Raw genomic sequence first — 20093 nt, forward strand, 5'->3', positions numbered from 1 at the left:
TGTGTAAAAAAATTAAAGTAAATATTTTTAAATATCATGTCTGACAATTATCATCTCAAAATATTAGATTACTCATTCCAAGGGGTTATTTTTAATAGGTGTATTTGTTTTTGTAAACATAATGAAACACATTTTTTTAATATATACATATATTATTTACTAATACACATATGAACAATATTATACAATATTCATCGAAATCATAATGTAAAGAATTTTAAATAAAACAAATTCTGTTAGTACAATCTAAACCATGGGTCGGCAACCTTTTGTTGTAATAGGGCCAAATATTTTTCATGGGGATCAGTGCGGGCCGCACTTGCAGTAGGTATACATACAATATTTATGTACAAATATTTTAGTTTTAAAAATAAAACGCTAAGTGTATATTTTAACGACATTTATTGTATTTAATAAAATCAATGAGATTCCCTTCGCTCCCTTTTTCGCTTCCTTTCACTCGATTGTGTATAATATCGTCCGTCATGTGCGTTGCGGCGAGAATCTCGCGGGCCGCATCAAGATGTCTCGCGGGCCGCATGCGGCCCGCGCATGGGGCCGCAGGTTGCCGACCCATGATCTAAACAATCGTAATTGAAAAACATCGGAAGAGATATTGATTTATTTGATTTTTTTTGCTTTTTTATCAGAGTTTAGATAATAAACAATATTATTATATATTCAGCGATTTCATGCTTGTTTTCTAAAAGTGGCAGCAAAAGTTTCCCCTTAATATTTGATGCAAATAAATTAATTGTTGTGCATATTCATCTATCCATGTGCTTATTAAATTGTTTAAATAAATATATGTAATTGTGATGCATACATAAAGATAATAAGGGTAGAGTTGCCAAAGCCTCGTTAAAACATTATTTTTGTATATGTTTATATGCAATAATCTTATTTTTTATCCATTCGTTAAATAAATACATATACATTTCGTTACCAACTCGTAATAACATAAAAATAAAAATTTTCATTATTAAAATGGTGTTTCTTAAAGATATTTTTCATTGGTGGAGAGTAATGGTCTTTTTTTGAATTGTATTAAGCTATTTGAAATCATTATTTGAATAGGATATTGTTATATTTATATCTCGCTCCTATTGAATGTATATGTGTGCGTGTGTATATTTAGGTATCTTTCGTTTTTAATAGGTAGGGTGATCAGTCTTGCGCTTTAGGCACCAGGCCAGGGTGATATTTCATAAAAATTGAGTGTAAAATCACAGATCTTTATCTCAGCTCTTCAGGGAATCAAAACGCACTAACTACTATACTATAGAGGCAGACAAAGTAAACCAAAAACATCGTTCACTGAAGGGGTGATGTGTTCACTATTATTTTAAAATTAAAATAAACTATAACAATGCTAAATATGACTAAGAGATTATCATCTCAGATGATAATTGTCATTTTACCGCAAAAATAAAATTATAATACCACAAGTCAATAATCAGCATCAATAATCATGTACATATATAGATTCTTTATAAAATCATTGCAGGGGACACTCAATAAACTGATGGAGGGAGGGCTGATCACCTTTCCTTCGTGTGTCAACGATCAAGATAACACTGTGTTTATATAATGCAGTGCCCTATGCACCATTGGTGTGCGGATATGGGTTTGAATTGAAAATAAATAAATAGTCCAGTGAGAATTCATTAGTTTATTTATTTTAACATTGTTATTTACACTTGTGCATCAATTATTACAGATGAATGAAGATCATGAAATACAGATGTTTCTTTACCAAGCCTTTGAAGAAAGTGAATATTTTAAGGATAAGTATGATTGTAGATTTTGGGTCACAATTGAAATTACCAAGTGGAAATATTTTTGGGGTAATATGCCTTGTAATGTATGTACCCAATAAAAGGTTTTACTTACAATTTGAGTACTAAGTGCTGTATAGAAGGCCCCGGTTATGCTCTAATAACCGCAACTAAACAACTGATTTAGTACCTAAATCGTGGGCACCATTCAGTTTGGCCAAACAGTAATAAAACTAAAATATACATTTTTAGTTATATGTATAAAGCTCATTGAAACAATTGTAGAGAAGCATACCCTTTATAGACAATGTGTCCATTCCATTGTTTTTTGGTATGGTATTTTTGCCACGCAACCATTACTGCAAAATTGAAATCAACACACATTATGTTTTATTATACAGAAAACCGAACAAAGAAATGTCGCACATATACTACATACTCAGTTAGAGCAGGAACGCATAGAAGCACTTAATGTCATCCAAACTCATTGTTCATTTCTTTATTTGCACTTAAATTAAGGGTCTGTGATTGGAACAGTCGAAAAATTTATCGTCAAATTGATTTAACAGAGATGTTACAACATCCTCGGGTAATTGATTGGAGAGATCCGGAGAGGGGGGATTTTCTCTGTGAATAGACAACACAGGATTGTTATGGGACAAGATGGACTTACTGACAATGTCCAGCATGTTGCTGCTGCCTCCCGCCGGCGTCTCTTCGAGTCTCTCGGCTTCGGCTTCTCGGGACGACGACGCTCTACTCGTAGACGGGGAATTTGTTTCCATTATATTTCTAGATGAAGACTTTATGAAGCACTTATTTTTTGCCTTGGATTTACTAGATAGGTTGCTTTTTCCTTTCACACTTTTTGGTTGCTTCTTTTCAAAAATTTTGGTAATCATTCTTTCCTTGCTTTTTGAATGACTTTCAAATTTAAGCGACGATTTGCCAGCTAAAGATCTAGGATAATTTGAGGAACTGGATGCTGTATCTGGATGGGTTCGTTTACGCCTACATTTCTTGCGTAACTTCTTTTTACTGGAATTGTGTGAGCTAGAACTGGAGCGGGAAGAAGATTCCTCATACTCGGACTCGCTGCTAGATGTGTCACTGTCTTCATTCAGTGCTCCGCGGCGATTCTGCCCGTGCATTCTCTTAAACGATCTCAGTATTTCCGAAGCGAGGTGCTGTTTCGATTTTCCAGAAGACCTTCCTTTGGACATGGTGTCGTCGGAACTTGCGGTGGGTCCTTCCGAGCGATCGGGAGCGTAATCAGAATCAGTGTCACGATCGGTACATTCCGTAGAGGCGCTGTCTCTAGACACGGGGCGAGCGCGCTGCATGCGCCTGCCTCCGACCGAAGCTCCTCTCTCGCTGCTCGGACGCTTCCTCTTCATGCTGACTCTAACTAGACCGGAGGAAGAAGGGACGGGACCATCATTGGAGAGCTCCGTGAAGCGGGGCTCTTCGATGATCACCGTGTCGCTGTCGGAAGCCAGAAGATCCACCACCTCGGGAGTCCTCTGGTGCGGAGGCTTTATGTAGCCCACGACGGTCACCTCGTCCGAGGAGTCCTCGGTGTCGGAGTGCGACAGGCTCTCGATGGCGATCACCGAGTCGCTGAGTCCGCCGAGGCGGCGCTCCGAGGGGTCCAGCTCGGGAGGCGTGGGCGGGGGCACGGGGAAGGGTACGGGGACAGTGCGCGAGGGACCGGCGTACGACACCTCTACAATGTCGCTGTCGGTGCTGTTCTCCTCGTCAGAACTGGACAGGACCTCCATTACCACATTGTTATCTCTGGGCAGGAACTGAACGACGCAGTCATAGCCTACCATATCATAGGGTGATCTTGCAAAGTAGTACAATTCGTGTATAAAGTGGTCGGTATACAAATTCAAAAAGGGTAAGATCATCTGACGAAAGGCGGTGGAGAGAATAGGAATGACCGTGATGGTTTCCAGGATCCTGGTGAGTATGCGGTTGGGATCCGGTATCAGGAAAGCTAGGTCTCTCGTTATCCAAGGAATGAGGCGGTGAACTTGAGCCGGATTTGAGCTATAAAAAGAAACAAATATAGTTCAATACGTTTAAGTACCAGATCTAATATCTACTATTCGCAATAAGCGACGTTCGCAATGTTTGCAATTATTTTATAATAAATTTAACAGCAGAATAGCGAAATTGGATGGTGGCTTACCGGTAGAACTCGGGAGAGCAATCCCGGAGGCGGTTGGTGACGTCGGGCACCGGGCAGGCCCACAGGTTGTGGCGGTACACAGACTGGCGGAACTGACCGGCGCGCGAGCGGCTCGAGTGGCGCGGGGGCGGGGGCTGGGTGGGCAGCACGCTCGGCGAGAGGGCCCTCTGCGACAGGACAGGCGGCAGCTCGTTCGCCGACAGCACGCCCGGCGGTAACGGCAACAGCGGGTAACGCAACAACAGCCGCTCCAGCGCCAGACCCTCGTGCCGATGCAGCGTAAGTGTGGTCCTGCATCAAATTACTCATTATTTACAGTGGACTATAAAAACGCGGCTACTATACTATGGCCAATCTCTGTACACGATGGATTCTTCAGTTCTTCGGACACGTTACCCGTAGCAATGAGGATAGTCTGGAACGACTGTTTATGATTGGTAGACTGGAGGGGAAGAGTGGGAAAGGAAGGTCCCTACACGATGAACCGATCAAGTTAAGACAGCAGCAGGCACCTCGGTGGCTCAGTGTAGTCAAAGGATAACTGGAGAAGAGTCATCGCTTCAACAAGGGTCACAACCCTCAGTAATGAGGACTAAGACGGAGAAGAAGAAACTCTTATACCAACCATCAATCAATAAAATAGTATACCACGTTCCATCCTGATAAAACTAAATACAAATCTAGAATCGTGTGCAGAAACAAGTACCAAGAAAACCAAATTATCCTACCGTTATTAGCTTGCCAACATATAACAATGACCAGTGAGGTGTGGTCCCATGGTTCAGACTATGTTCGACTCTACCACAACTTGTTTCCTATTTTCAAACGAAAATAGTATTTACTTCAAATATTTATGTATTTTATAAGAACATAAAACTTAAAAATAAACCTAAATGCAAAGGCAACTTACAGCCGGCTAGAAGTTATTGATAAAAATGTAGAAAAAGAAATACAAACCTGTAACGGAAGCGAGGTGTTCCAAAGTAGTCCATCTCCAAGAAATTTTCATTACGATGATGTTCCGGGGGGGGCTCCACCATATATTCTTCATACTGGTGGTTGGACTTTACATTGTGAATAATGGATTTAAATGTCTGTTTACAAAGAGGGCATTCTGGCTTGATCTGGAAAAAGGAAATTTTCATATTTAATATTGAATTAATTTACTTCTTAGCCTGTTAACCGGGGGGTCCGTTGTCCAATTACGCAACTTGTAACGGGCGCGAATACTGATTCACTCCGTGTCTCAAATTCATGTCGAGACATGTATGGATGACTAATACCTTTATTGTACGAAAAATATGCGTCCATATATATAATATAATAAACATATATTTCAAGGACGTATTCATATGTCCTACCCGTACCTGATATTGTTTACGTTATGACGTATTTATGCGTCCCGCCCGGTTAACAGGTTAAAAGGAGCTAAAACACTGTTACTTACGTAACTCTCGCAATGCCACTGGGGGGCCCGCCGTCTGTAGCACAGCTATTGCTCTGCCGTTGTAAGGGGCAGAGACTCACCGCAGCTCAGTCCGGTCGGCGTAGCCGAACAATATCCACTGGCCCTGAAAAGGGCCTCCGACTTGGGTATCGGTCTAATGGATACCAGACTGAGGTACGGAGAGCAGGATCGCAGGGAGATCGCACTGACTCGTGTGTTGAAGCGTACTCACTAGCCTTGAGAAAGGCTTTCCAACGGTCCGTTGTTGGTGCAGTGAGACGGCGAGTCAGGCGAAGTCCAGCGGCGAATTCTTGAGGCGAAGGAGCGGAGAATGTAGAAATAAAAGACCAATTTGGTTTTTACACACACACACTAATTTATTTAAGAAATAAGGCTGCATAGCCGGCACGGTTTCATACCGTGTCGGCGTTTCACGGCGCTGTATAACGGTAAAGTACCGTTACTCAGGTAACGGTACTTTTCCCGTTATCCGAGGCTTGTCCGTACGGGCCCCTCTATGCGGGCGACCGCGTTCCCCGCTCCCCGCTCTCCCTTCCGGGCGGGCGGAGCTCAGTCGCCGCATTCGCTCCGTATGGAACACATCAAAATACATATATAAAACGCTTGACAATTTGATGCTTAATGCTACCTTATTTCTATGCTATTCTAATACATATATATATAATAAGTCCAGATGACCGCTACACCTCATAGGAGGCCAGACGTCCGCAACACTCCCCCCGTGCAGCTTCGCTGTACCCAGAATGCAGCAGGACGTGTGGGTTCCTCATCAGGACGTTTCTTTAGCTCGTAGCTCGTTCATGCGATGCGCCGCGGTGTGAAGATCCGAGTGATCTCCCGGCAGCGTCGGGTCCGGGCCGGACATCTCCGGCCGGTCGAGACGGTGCTCCTCGCGAAGATCTCCGTGATCTCCCGGCAGCATCCGAGTAGGGCAGCTCTGGCCGGTCAGAACGATGCGCCGCGCCAGACTGCAAGTGGTCTTCCGGCGGCATCGTTGTCTGGCTGGACAATTCCGGCATGCAAGGGTGATGCGCCGCGAGAAGATTTCTGCGATCCTCCGGCAGCATCCAAGGTGGGCCGGACAGCCCCAGCCGCTCTATACGTTGACCGGATATCTCCCCCCGGTCAAGGCGATGCGCCGCGCCAGAATCCAGGTGGCTCCACGGCAGCATCGGCGGGCCGGACATCTCCGGTTCTGTGATTTGATCTGCGCTGTGATGAGTCGAGCCACGATCCAGGTGGCTCGTCGACGTCATCAGTGGGGGGTCGGACAACAGCTCCGACGTGACGCTAAGATGCGCCGAGCCACGATCCAGGTGGCCCCTCGGCGGCATCGGGGGTGGGTCGGACAACAGTTCCGACGTGACGCTAAGATGCGCCGTGCCACAATCCAGGTGGCCTCGCGGCAGCATCCGTGTGCCGGACACCTCCGGCGCGTCGCTGTGATGCGCCGAGCCACGATGCAGGTGGCCCCTCGGCGGCATCCGGGGTGGGTCGGACAAAGGCTCCGACCGCTCAAGGTGATGCACCGCGCCACTAAACAGGTGGCCCCGCGGTAGCATCGATGTGCCGGACGTCTCCGGCGTCTCGCTGTGATGCGCCGCGCCACGATGCAGGTGGCCCCGCGGCAGCATCCGTGTGTCGGACAACAGCTCCGACGAGTCGCTATGATGCGCCGTGCCACAATCCTGGTGGCCCCACGGCGGCATCTGTTTGCCGGACGTCTCCGGCGTCTCGCTATGATGCGCCGAGCCACGATCCAGGTGGCCCCTTGGCGGCATCAGGGTATTGCTGTGATGCACCGCGCCACGATGCAGGTGGCCCCGCGGCAGCATCCGTGTGTCGGACAACAGCTCCGACGAGTCGCTATGATGCGCCGTGCCACAATCCTGGTGGCCCCACGGCAGCATCTGTTTGCCGGACGTCTCCGGCGTCTCGCTGTGATGCGCCGCGCCACGATGCAGGTGGCCCCTCGGCGGCATCCGGGGTGGGTCGGACAAAGGCTCCGACCGCTCAAGGTGATGCACCGCGCCACTAAACAGGTGGCCCCGCGGTAGCATCGATGTGCCGGACGTCTCCGGCGTCTCGCTGTGATGCGCCGCGCCACGATGCAGGTGGCCCCGCGGCAGCATCCGTGTGTCGGACAACAGCTCCGACGAGTCGCTATGATGCGCCGTGCCACAATCCTGGTGGCCCCACGGCAGCATCTGTTTGCCGGACGTCTCCGGCGTCTCGCTGTGATGCGCCGCGCCACGATGCAGGTGGCCCCGCGGTAGCATCGATGTGCCGGACGTCTCCGGCGTCTCGCTGTGATGCGCCGCGCCACGATGCAGGTGGCCCCGCGGCAGCATCCGTGTGTCGGACAACAGCTCCGACGAGTCGCTATGATGCGCCGTGCCACAATCCTGGTGGCCCCACGGCAGCATCTGTTTGCCGGACGTCTCTGGCGTCTCGCTGTGATGCGCCGAGCCACGATCCCGGTGGCCCCTTGGCGGCATCAGGGTGTTGCTGTGATGTACCGCGCCACGAAGCAGGTGGCCCCGCGGTAGCATCGATGTGCCGGACGTCTCCGGCGTCTCGCTATGATGAGCCGAGCCACGAACCAGGTGGCCCCTCGGCGTCATCAGGGGGTCGGACAACGGCTCCGACCGCTCAGGGCGATGCACCGCGCCACTAAACAGGTGGCCCCGCGGTAGCATCGATGTGCCGGACGTCTCCGGCGTCTCGCTGTGATGCGCCGCGCCACGATGCAGGTGGCCCCGCGGTAGCACCGATGTGCCGGACGTCTCCGACGAGTCGCTAAGATGCGCCGCGCCACGATCCAGGTGGCCCCGCGGTAGCATCGGTGTGTCGGACAACAGCTCCGACGAGTCGCTATGATGCGCCGTGCCACAATCCTGGTGGCCCCACGGCAGCATCTGTTTGCCGGACGTCTCCGGCGTCTCGCTATGATGCGCCGAGCCACGAACCAGGTGGCCCCTCGGCGGCATCGATGTGTTGCTGTGGTGCGCCGCGCCACGATCCAGGTGGCCCCGCGGCAGCATCCATGTGCCGGACATCTCCGGCCGGTCGCTGTGATGCGCCGCGCCACGATAGAGGTGGCCCCTCGGCGGCATCAGTGGGCCGGACAACTCCGGCACGATGCGGCAAACTCCGACGTGATACGCTGCGTGAAGATCCCTGCCATCTCCTGGCAGCATCCCGGCGGCATCCTTCCCTCCTGGGAAAGACTTAACAACTCCTCTAACCCGACTTGTGGTCCGCTGTAGCTTCGGATGGGTAAGCCCGTATGTTACCGGTCCCAAAGCGGTAGTTACTGTCAACCGCCCGTCCGCTTGAAACACAGGGGAGCCGCTCACTGCCGTTAACGAGGCGTTATCTAGCCCGATCAACATCCGCGGCCTTACGCCCCCGGCCCGCGCACTCTCTTTGTTCCGGTATGGCAAGTTCATAGTTGGCACTGTCCGCGCCTGAACCTCGTACTCGTTGATGAATACCGACACGCACTGTGAACTCACGGCGTTAACCTTACCACCCAAGGTCGCAATGGCTAAGTTGTTTGCGGCGCCCGTCGCCCCGACCTCGGTTGCTACTCCCTGTTCGATAAGAGTTACTGAGGAGCCGTCATCGAGCAGCGCGTCGATGGAAACTTGGCCGCGCGGTCCCTTCAACGTTATCGGTATAACTTTGAAGGTAACTGGTACCTCCTCGGTATTTACACAGGATATCAATACATCGATCGGTGCACTATTGTCCGGATGTAGCAATCGATGATGGCGACCGCCGCACAGATCGCACTTTTCCTCCTTGCAGCTCCTGGATCTGTGTCCCACTTCCAAGCATATAAAACACGCGGAACTAGTGCGGGCGAGCGCCCGTCTCTCACTCAAAGTCTTTGTTTCAAACATATCACATCGTGCGAGTTTGTGCGCCCCATCGCAGCACGCACAACTTTCTACAGTACACACAAACACGTGTCGCCTCTCTCGCACTACCGCCGGTTTCTCGCGGTTTGTGTCTCGCTGGTATTTTGGCTGGCTCGACCATCTGGTCGATGCCCTTTCCCCGGTCCAGGGGGAGAAATCGGTTCGCCCGGGCACTGTTGCTTGCACCGGACCGCCTCGATCCATCGTCCTGGGTGGCGGGAAGAGTGAGGGGGCGTCATCCACCCACTCTCGAACCGGGTCACGCTCTCCCGGTCCTCTGTTGTCGCTGTAGGTACGCCTTACGTAGCGCTCCTGCGCTCTGCGTCTTCCGGACTCATCCGGGTGATGCTCGTACGCTGTTGCCGGGCCGTGAGCCTTTGGCCTCGGCGAGTGTGTGTAGGGCGTCTCTCTAACCGGGTTGTCCGCCGGTGCTCGAGAAGCTGAGCCGGAGTCCTCCGGCCTAGGCTCGCTACGGGAAGAATAAGCCGCGTTCCCCGCAGCAGAAACCCCTCCAAGCGACGCTGCATTCGCTGCTTGCAGCCGGTCGATCATTTCCCTCAACTCTGCGTTCTGCTCCTCCTGCCTCCGGCTGTTCTCGGCCATCTCATCTAGCTGACGGCGCAGCTCAGCGCCCGTGATGGTATGAGTGGACGAAACGGAGGCAGCATCCTCTTCGCGGCCCTCGGGATCCATACCGGCGTTGCGACCCGATCGCAACGAAGCCGGCATCGTAGCTGTAGACGGGGGGTCCAGATCCGGCTCGAAGGACCAAATGTTACCGACGTAACTCTCGCAATGCCACTGGGGGGCCCGCCGTCTGTAGCACAGCTATTGCTCTGCCGTTGTAAGGGGCAGAGACTCACCGCAGCTCAGTCCGGTCGGCGTAGCCGAACAATATCCACTGGCCCTGAAAAGGGCCTCCGACTTGGGTATCGGTCTAATGGATACCAGACTGAGGTACGGAGAGCAGGATCGCAGGGAGATCGCACTGACTCGTGTGTTGAAGCGTACTCACTAGCCTTGAGAAAGGCTTTCCAACGGTCCGTTGTTGGTGCAGTGAGACGGCGAGTCAGGCGAAGTCCAGCGGCGAATTCTTGAGGCGAAGGAGCGGAGAATGTAGAAATAAAAGACCAATTTGGTTTTTACACACACACACTAATTTATTTAAGAAATAAGGCTGCATAGCCGGCACGGTTTCATATCGTGTCGGCGTTTCACGGCGCTGTATAACGGTAAAGTACCGTTACTCAGGTAACGGTACTTTTCCCGTTATCCGAGGCTTGTCCGTACGGGCCCCTCTATGCGGGCGACCGCGTTCCCCGCTCCCCGCTCTCCCTTCCGGGCGGGCGGAGCTCAGTCGCCGCATTCGCTCCGTATGGAACACATCAAAATACATATATAAAACGCTTGACAATTTGATGCTTAATGCTACCTTATTTCTATGCTATTCTAATACATATATATATAATAAGTCCAGATGACCGCTACACCTCATAGGAGGCCAGACGTCCGCAACAAACACTATAAGAAAGATGGGATTTTAGAAATTCCATCTTTAACATTATATATATATATACACATATATTTTAAATAGAATAACCCGCAAAGCCTCTACTTTTAGAAGCTTGTCCTCAGGAAGGATAGTAAGGATAGGGAAGTTAAATGTAAAAAATATATGACAAACACCCAGACATATTGAAAATAAATCTTTCTTGAATTTATTCTGCGCTTCGCGGGAATCGGACCCTCAACGCCAATTTCATAGTCGAGTATCTACTCAACTACGCTATGACGCCTGTCGTGAACTAACTACGTTTAAACTACATCGGCCCGCCAATAAAAGTTTGCCCATCTCTACTCCAGTTGAGCTGAATTAAAAAACCAAGGATTAAAAGCTAAATGGGTTGTCTTACCTTGCTCCAAGTGAGCAGGCATTGGAAGCAAAACTGGTGAAGGCAGGAATCCGTGAAGGACTTGTTTCTGCACTGATTCAGGCAGATGGCGCAGTCTGGCGGGGGGGAGCTGCGGCCCCCGGGGGACGGGGAGGGGGGAGGCACGCTGCCGTCCTTCCTGTCGCCCTCCACGTCCCCCGCTGACGGAGCACCCACACTGCCACCCTCCACGCTCGCCATTCTCACGCTGGATGTCTGGAAAAATACACAATTTTTAAAACTTCTTCATCTTCGTGTGCCTGGTCAGGTCGCCCCAACGTTGGCGATCACTATGGCAAAGGCTTGGCGGTCCTGCGCTGTCCGGAACAACTCCTCCACTCCTCTCATCCCAGTCCAGTTGCGAATATTGCGAAGCCACGATGTTCGTTTTCCACCAGGTCCTCGGCGTCCTCCTATTCTCTCCATCTTTATTTTATTTTTAAAAAAAAATTATCAAATAAATAATCTTTTGGCGAAAACCTTATGTCATGAATTAATATTTTCGAGTAATAGCTGGAAAATACACTGACTAAACCACTGTCCCACCATCGATAACTATGGTAGAGAAAGTCCAAAATAAGTTTTTGAGGTATCTCTACATGAGGGAGTACGGCTATTAACCTTGGCTCTACCCACTCTCTGACCGAGTTTCTCCAGGGTATGCTTGGCTACAATAGTTTAGAGACTAGAAGGAATGTGTATTTGATTACACATTTTAATCGATTGTTGCGCGGTATGATCGATTATACTGAAATTATCCGGAGCATTGGTCTGTATGTTCCCGATAGTTACCTAATACAGCGTCGGCATAGATTGTTTCACATTCCTATACACAGGACCAACCTGCCGATGGTTATGCCTGTAGGAAGAGGTACAGCTATGTTGAAGAATATCACATTGGATATTGATCTGTTCCATGTGTCCAAAGGATGTTCCGAAGCGGGATTCTTCTACACATTTAACAAGAGTCTTCTTGCTTACTTTTTAATTTGTTTTTTGAATGTATACGCCTTACATGTTAGTTTGTAATGTATATATTAATTATTGAATTAATTTAATTGAATTGAATAATAATTTAATTGAATTGCATTGAATTGAAAAAAACTATTGGGACTAATGGTGACGCTTCTTCAAACACTCATCCGCACCCGATGGTACATAGGGCACTGCATCATAAAACGTGTTATCTTGATCGTCATAGCCAGACAAGATGAAGTATGTAATAATAACACAATCATATGTAGTAATAACACAATCAATATGATGGGGAGCCTTCCTCTCGGAAGCTAGAAGCGGAAGTAAGTTTGTTTGTGGAAATGGCGTGTTTATTTCCGTTTTGTACATGAGCGAATTATAATGCAGCATTCAAAGCCGGAAAGAGAAATTCAAAACATGAGGTTATTAACCGAAGAAAGGGGACAGTACTACAATTCTTCTTCTTCTAACCCTTATCGGCACCCAATGGTGCATAGGGCACTGCATCATATAAATGGAGTTTTATCGCAGTGTATCTTGATCGTTAGAACATGAAGGAAAAGCGATCAGCCCTCCTCTTCAGGTATTACCAATCCAGGGTAAAATTGAATAAATTTTAGGGTGAAAAATCACTTATATTTATTTGGCCCCACCCTGGGAATCGAAATATTTTTTTTTTTTAAAGAAGAGAAATATTTGTGTTTTTATTATTCACACAAATATTTCAATTTCATACTATTTTTGTGAGCCTCAGTTCGACTCGTTATTAGAAATAGGTATCAAATTGTGGTAGAGTGGGTTCGAACTGAGAAACTCGGACTTAAGAGTCCGCGACACTAACCACGGGACCACAACCCGACACAATATGGTGCAAGTAATACTTAGTCAGCCATATTAAACACACTTTTTCCCCGATGGAATACTTGCTTAAAACAGTGATTTTTAATAGATTTATTTTGTTATTATTATTGAAACTCGTAACCCTACAACACAAGATGAGTATTATAAGTACCCTATGCACCACTGGGCAGAGATAAGGGAAAGATAAAATGCTGATTTCACCACATAATTATGTCAGCATAAGTAGATATCTACACACATTCTCGTGCACATTAGTTATAGTACCTATATCAGAATTTTGTTGAGTAAGCAATGCATTATCAATGAGACCGGGAGAATGATAATTCACAAAGCATTAGTGAGTTTCTTGATAATGAATACTAACATAAGCAAAACAAGAAATTGCTGTGACAGAATTCTTTTTAAAGTATTAATTATTTCCCTAATGCAGTGGTTCTCAAACTTATTTTGTCTATCACCCACTTTGAGAATCAATTATTTTTCAGCGCCCTCCCAACAACAGCCAACAATCCTACTTGATCCTCACACATTACGACATTACTTAGATATAATAAACATCATTTTATTGAATAACTATAAGCTTTGTAAATCATAAGCATGGCTAGTAATAATTGCAACTCAAATATTAAAAAAAAAGTACTTTAAAAAAAGTACAGCATTAAAAAAAAATACAAATATAATGTTTATGCTACGATTTTTCCGTATTAATAAAAGAAACAGGTATTCAATCAAAAAAATCAACACACCATAAAAATTTACGTCAGCTGCGGAAATGGCCATTTTTAATTTACTTTAGATAAGAGAAAACTTGTCACTGATGTTAAGTCTTTTTTTTTTAATCCATTTGTTATTTTTTTTGTTATGTGTTGAATTGTTCACAATAATTTGGGATGCAAAGAAATCGTTAAAAAAAACGGATGAATAGAAAAACGATGAAACACCCCTTATGAAATTAAGATATATATATTTTCATCGTCAGTCAATTTTCACTCTGCTGCAAAAAAATAAATCTGAACTTCGTTAACAAGTTAAAATGAGTCATTACCAAGTACTGAGGTCAAATAACAATAAACACCGTATTTGAGAAAATTTAAACAAATGTGTAATTACAGAATATGACATATGGAAAAAATTTAGATTTTGTATTGTAATTATTGAAAACACTATTTCTGTCCCTATAAAAACATAAATAACCGAAAAAAAATATGTAGAAAAATGCTTGAGACATACCAGATTTGTTTTTTCATTCCAGAATCAATGGAGTTTTTCCTATTACAAGAAGTCGATTCCGGTAACTGAGCGAATGCGCACGAATGATACGAATGACAAACCAAAGCAAGGGGCCGTGATCAGATAATGTATTTAAAAATAAAACAATTATTCACGTTAACATCACTAATATAAACTTGGAGTTGCGATAACGTTCGTAGCACATGCTAGTATGTTTAGCACACCATAAGACGAGTCATTACCGACATTTTCCGACGGATTCAGCCATTTTACGATCGTACTCAGATCGGACACCGTGCTCTCGCGTGCAATTCATATGGAATTTTGTGAATTGTCAACTAGTCTTATGTACGAGGGGCTAGTTTTAAAAACTACAAATAATGTTTTAGAATAATGAATACAGTTTTCAATTAAAATATGAAAGTAATCACATTTTAAATCCTTCCGATAAATGAAATAAAATGATAACATTTGAGTTATATGTTAGTCGTTAAAAAAAAAACAATTATGTACCGAAAAGAAACCAACATCTGTTATGTAGCCGTTCGATCATTTGTTTATGAATAGCATAATACCCCCTATTAACAATATTAATAACGACGAAAATAAAGCGAACCTATCTAACTAACTAACTAAACATCACGCTGCTTCTCCGCAGGGGTAGGCAGAGAGGATAGAACGCCATACCACCCTGTCTTTGCAAACATTCTACGCCTCTTCCACATTCGTGCATCTCCTCATACATACACGCCGATTATTTCGACTCCTGACCCGGCCGCTTTCAAGTATATGACATAAGTGTTGGATTGTGGTCGCGTGGTTAGTGTCGCGGACTCTTAAGTCAGAGTTTCTCGGTTCGAACCCCTCTACCGCAATTTGATACCTATTTCTAATCATGAGCTGCTTAGACTCACAGAAATAGTATGAATATATAATAAAAACACAAATATTTATCTTTAAAAAAAACCTGATTGCGCCAAGTTCACCTCGGTCTTCTTCTGCTTCTTTTTCCAACTACGTTTGCCTCATAAATTTGTATCACCGTTTTTTCCTCACTCATGCGTTCCACATGCCCAAACCATATCAACACAACTTTCTTAATTTTATCGATAATGCTTATCTCAGCCTTTCATTCTTTCCTTATTTCACCATTCGAATATCTATCATTCATAGTTTTGGCGCATATTCGTCTGAGGGATCGCATTTCAACTGCATTGCTTTCATACTTCTTTTGCCAAATCCGAACCTCACTTCCATACATAAGGGTTGGAACCAGGACTCCGTTGTGTTCTGACAGTTAAGCTTTCACTGATCGGTTTTTATTTTCTTTAACTGATTTCAGTGCACCATTCACTCTCCTTTCTATGTCTTTATCAAACATTCCATCCCTAGAAAACATACTACCCAAATATACGAAATTATCTACCAGTTCCAAAATCTCCCCTTTTACCAATATTTCCCACTCAGATCTACATTAATCTCTTTCAATAACCATAATTTTAGATTTGCTAACATTCATCAATAAATCACTTTTTTTGCACACATTGTATACTTTTGTCACCAACGTATGCAGGTCTTCTCTATTATCGGCAAGAAAAACAGAAAAGAATAGTTGCTTTGGTCCAACATTTAAACCAATTTAAACCTTCCAGTTCTTTCATGCACTTATCCATGTGCATAGATTAAACAGCCAAGTCGACATTGCACATCACTGTTTGACACCGTTAGGGATGTTAAACCATGATGAAAATGAACCACTTACCCTAAATCATACAGTGGTATCCTCGTACACGGATACAATGCTTTGGATAAGTTTAATGCCAAAGATTATTTACTAGTACTTACTGCTTACTACATACTCAGATTTTATCAATTCGGTCAAAGCGAACCTTATGCGCGATGAAATTTGCTATATAACTAACTAACCATCACGCCGCTTCGTAGGGATAGGCAGAAATAATGAACGCCTTACCACTCTGTCAACATTCTTCGCCTCTTCCACATTCATGCACTGTTCATACATATCCACCGATTATTTCGACTTCTGACCTGACTTCTTTTATTAACTTCATGCTTCACTTCCATAAATTAGGATTGGTATCAAGACCCCGTTGAGCAATGCCAAGTTTTTCAACTACAATAAAGAAAACAATAAAAGAACAGGAAAAAACTGAGTATATATTTTTTATTTACAAAGTAGATCCTACAGTAACATAATAGGTACCATTTTTTTTCAATAATGGTAACACTCGTTATGTTTTGGGACTTCTCCTAATAATCTGTGGACTTGTCAAAGTGATTTTGTAGCGGGTGGAGCTGGGTGCGGAGTAATTTTCAGCACTTGATATTTTTGCCTCCAGCTTCGATAAGTGCCGGCTGTAAATTATACGTCTGTATAGTTCTACTTTTGCAAGCACCAAAGGTATTAATAAAATCCTCAAAAATGGCGAAAATGGCATTTCAGCACCAAGCGGGCACGGCGATGGAGTGTCTCAGCGTGAGTAATCTGTCTTTCCATCACATAAACACGAACTAATCTTAAGTAAGATATTTATTTTATTTTATTTTATCTTTTATACTATCGAGACTGTTATCGATTACAGTAATAAGTTCTTTAAGTAAATTTTACAGAAACATATTGAAGATGAGGATTTTATTGAATTACTTGTATTTTTTTTAGATCCCTATAACTTTACACAAGGAAACCAGTGTTGATGCAGAGGGAAGAGATGTTGTGAAATGCGGTTTCAAAATAGGCGGTGGAATAGATCAAGACTTCCGTAAAAGCCCGCAAGGATATACTGACAATGTAAATAAATACAATACATACTGTATTTAAAAAAAAAATATTTTCAACAGTTGATAATTTAAGTTATGTTGTCCTGAATATCCCTCAGATATTGCAGATTAATTTTTCATCAAGCTGCATGTACTATTTATTGGCCAAGACATAAATTGTGAAACTAAAATAATTATTGGAGAACTGCCGACAATTTGGAATCATCAATTTTCAACCAGTAACTTTTTTTTACATATTTTTTTTTTAAAAGAGGTTATACCTAGGTAGAATTAGAGAATAGAAAGGCAGAAATGAAAATGAAAGGAGAATATGAAAAGTACATCATAAACACCCAGACCAATTAAAATACTTTTAACTATTTAAGTGCCAAGAGGTATTAGTGAGGCTATCCCCGGTAGGCTGTAACATTTTAAGGAAAGTAAAACCTAACAAATTTATTTGTATATACCATATATTTAACTCTTACCCCTCTGTAGGCCAGACATTCTGGCCCGTATGATTCTAGTAGGCAGCTCCGTAGGCCACAATGTCTGGCCCGGCGCAGGTATAACTTAAATCACTAATTTCTCTATCACCCAAGTATATTCCACCAACAAATATTTCAGATAAATACAGTTAATCTTAATTAACATGGTCATACAAATAGCCAGACAGAGTGTCCCAAAATTAGGGAACAAAAATATTTATTTTAATGGTAGAAAAACGTCGCATTTTTTTGATCAGAGTAGCTGATCAGTTATTAGAAAAAATGGTCAGAGTGGAAAGGGTTAAAAGATATTATGGAGACTTACCGAATATGAACACCATGTTGTGTTAAATGTGTACACATGTGCATATTTTAAATTATTAAAATTAGTGCTCGTCATAGGAAGAAACAATCACAAAGAAGAGCGCGTAAACATGGTTAAGGCAGAGAACAAACTATAAGGTTAAATTATAACGGATGCAAGATCCCTTGACCTCACAACAACAAAAAAAGGTTAAATTGGTCCGGGTGTCTGCAATACCTATATAAAAATTGTCATATTCTTTTTTTACTATAATTTTGTTAAGTAGTCATGTTACTTACTGTACTAATTTATAACCATTTGGACTGATACAAAGGTATCCTACATTTCAAGAGATGTTATATTATTATTTTATTATTATAATTATAATAATAGTAGTAGGGTAGATGCTAGTCTGCGAAACTGGCGTCGCGGGTTCGTTTCCTGCCAATTACAAAATAAATTTAAGAATAATTTATTTTCAATTGGTTTCAGTGTGTTTGATATGTTTTTCACATTTAACTTCCTTATTCTACCTGCAAACAGGCCTCTAAAAGCAGAGAGTTTGCGGGACATTCCTTTTAAAAAAATCACATGTTTGTATAAGCATAGAGTTTTTTCGCTCACCTCATTCATTATAGAACATATATTTATTAGGTCCGTTCATGTATTATTTTCTTCTACCAGTACACAATTTCAGTACCATACCATCCTGAATAGGCGAGGATGATGCTAAGAGGAAATAATTACAGTGTTTTTTCTCTCTTCTAGGGAATCTATGTGACTGAAGTGTATGACGGGAGCCCAGCTGCAAAATCAGGCTTGAGAATGCACGATAAAATTCTACAATGCAACGGTTATGACTTTACAATGGTAACCCACAAGAAAGCTGTTAGTTACATCAAGAAACACCCCGTGCTCAACCTCCTGGTGGCGAGGAAGGGAGTCACTTCGACGTAAATTGTACTTTGTCTCTCATTTGAGATTTTGATACAGATGGCAGTTTTTAAAAGACATTATCAAAGTACAAAACTGCTTCACGCTATCGATCCACAGAGTATTAGCTAAGTTAACAGTGGCCAAATTTTTAAATATACTATTATTAATATTTTTAATATTTATAGCATTTACTTTGTGGTTAGTCATTTTTACTTTTTTACAAAAATGTTAATATGTAGTTACATACACTCACTGATATTTTTGTCTACCGGTTTCGAGATGTACCCGTCTCTTCGTCAGGACAATCGCTACACCAGCATTCAAAGAATACTACAAGTCAATACCATAGCATTATTCACAGACTAGTTATAAGTCCAAACACATAATATTAATGTGGTTGGAGCGCTACGTGCAGCGCAGTCAAGGGATAACTGGAGAAGACTCATTGCTTCTCAAGGGTCACAACCCTCAGCAATGAGGAATAAGACGGAGAAGAAGAAGAATATTAATCACTTCCGTTTTTGATCGACCCGAGTATGTCAACGCATGTGATCAATATTTAGTGCAGTTGTAAGTGTGTGAAGAGTGCTATGGTAGTAAGGTTTAGTATTGTTTGTATGCTGATGTTGTGATTGTCCTGACAAAGAGATGGGTACGTCTTTAAACCGGTAGACAAAAATCTCGGTGAGTGATTACATACTAACATTACTAACATTTTTGTAAAAATGTTTTAAAAATGCAATTAAGTGTTAACTATAAATTAATGCCATCACAGTAGAGCCATTATTTATTATTAAATCTCATTCTTCTTCCTAGTGAGCCTAACTGATGATAGTACCTATGTGTAATGGTCAAAATACAGTTGAACTTTGTTATTATAAGCGCAAGAGTGCCGTTGAAATCTTTGTTACAACTGTTAATTGCTCTGTCAGTGGTACATGCCTAATGACAGTTAAGTTGTCTTCACTAGATAGATACCGCAATGTATTAGTTTGGCATTATCTGACAAACCGCAAATTATTTATGTCACGAGGATGCCCTGTGCTACCTAAATTCGAATTTAAATAATATATTGTGCATGGCAAAAAAAAAGCTTCTCTGAAATATGGAAAACAATTATAAAAAATAACATTTGCTCTGTATACAAGAAGTACAGTTTACATATAGATTATGTAAATTGTTGTTTGAAGGCAGGGGTTTTCTTAAACAGTCTTAAAACAT

General features: G+C 43.7%; 3 protein-coding genes across 3 annotated transcripts; 1 reads left to right on the plus strand and 2 right to left on the minus strand.

Annotated features, from left to right (window-relative positions):
- Positions 1–1657: 1657 nt before the first annotated feature.
- Positions 1658–14675, minus strand: LOC148309768 (E3 ubiquitin-protein ligase Topors-like). Its single transcript, XM_088259410.1, has 5 exons — positions 14367–14675; positions 11283–11516; positions 4933–5099; positions 3976–4266; positions 1658–3833 (listed from the first exon to the last, which is right to left on the minus strand). The coding sequence occupies exons 2-5, from the start codon at positions 11499–11501 to the stop codon at positions 2288–2290; spliced, it is 2223 nt and encodes a 740-aa protein (XP_088115536.1). The 5' UTR covers positions 11502–11516; positions 14367–14675; the 3' UTR covers positions 1658–2287.
- On the minus strand, positions 5774–10523 carry LOC148309769 (uncharacterized). Its single transcript, XM_088259411.1, has 2 exons — positions 9116–10523; positions 5774–5918 (listed from the first exon to the last, which is right to left on the minus strand). Exons 1-2 carry the CDS (start codon positions 10096–10098, stop codon positions 5909–5911), a joined length of 993 nt encoding a protein of 330 aa, XP_088115537.1. The 5' UTR covers positions 10099–10523; the 3' UTR covers positions 5774–5908.
- A 1983-nt stretch (positions 14676–16658) lies between the features above and the next one.
- LOC148309770 (tax1-binding protein 3 homolog) lies at positions 16659–19964 on the plus strand. The gene is made up of 3 exons (XM_088259435.1): positions 16659–16863; positions 17047–17175; positions 18705–19964. Exons 1-3 carry the CDS (start codon positions 16810–16812, stop codon positions 18891–18893), a joined length of 372 nt encoding a protein of 123 aa, XP_088115561.1. The 5' UTR covers positions 16659–16809; the 3' UTR covers positions 18894–19964.
- The last annotated feature ends 129 nt before the right edge of the window (positions 19965–20093 follow it).

This window comes from Brachycentrus maculatus, unplaced genomic scaffold (genome assembly GCF_059751285.1).
Source record: "Brachycentrus maculatus isolate JH-2025_06_01 unplaced genomic scaffold, ASM5975128v1 h1tg000117l, whole genome shotgun sequence".
NCBI lineage: Eukaryota > Metazoa > Arthropoda > Insecta > Trichoptera > Brachycentridae > Brachycentrus > Brachycentrus maculatus.

Coding starts and splice junctions, on each gene's coding strand:
- LOC148309768 (XM_088259410.1), bottom strand. CDS start 11,501: ATGGCGAGCGTGGAGGGTGGCAGTGTGGGTGCTCCGTCAGCGGGGGAC. Junction 5,100..11,282: donor GCCTGCTCACTTGGAGCAAG/GTAAGACAACCC, acceptor TCCTTTTTCCAG/ATCAAGCCAGAATGCCCTCT. Junction 3,834..3,975: donor TGCTCTCCCGAGTTCTACCG/GTAAGCCACCAT, acceptor TTCTTTTTATAG/CTCAAATCCGGCTCAAGTTC.
- LOC148309770 (XM_088259435.1), top strand. CDS start 16,810: ATGGCGAAAATGGCATTTCAGCACCAAGCGGGCACGGCGATGGAGTGT. Junction 16,864..17,046: donor CGGCGATGGAGTGTCTCAGC/GTGAGTAATCTG, acceptor TATTTTTTTTAG/ATCCCTATAACTTTACACAA. Junction 17,176..18,704: donor CGCAAGGATATACTGACAAT/GTAAATAAATAC, acceptor TCTCTCTTCTAG/GGAATCTATGTGACTGAAGT.
- LOC148309769 (XM_088259411.1), bottom strand. CDS start 10,098: ATGCCGGCTTCGTTGCGATCGGGTCGCAACGCCGGTATGGATCCCGAG.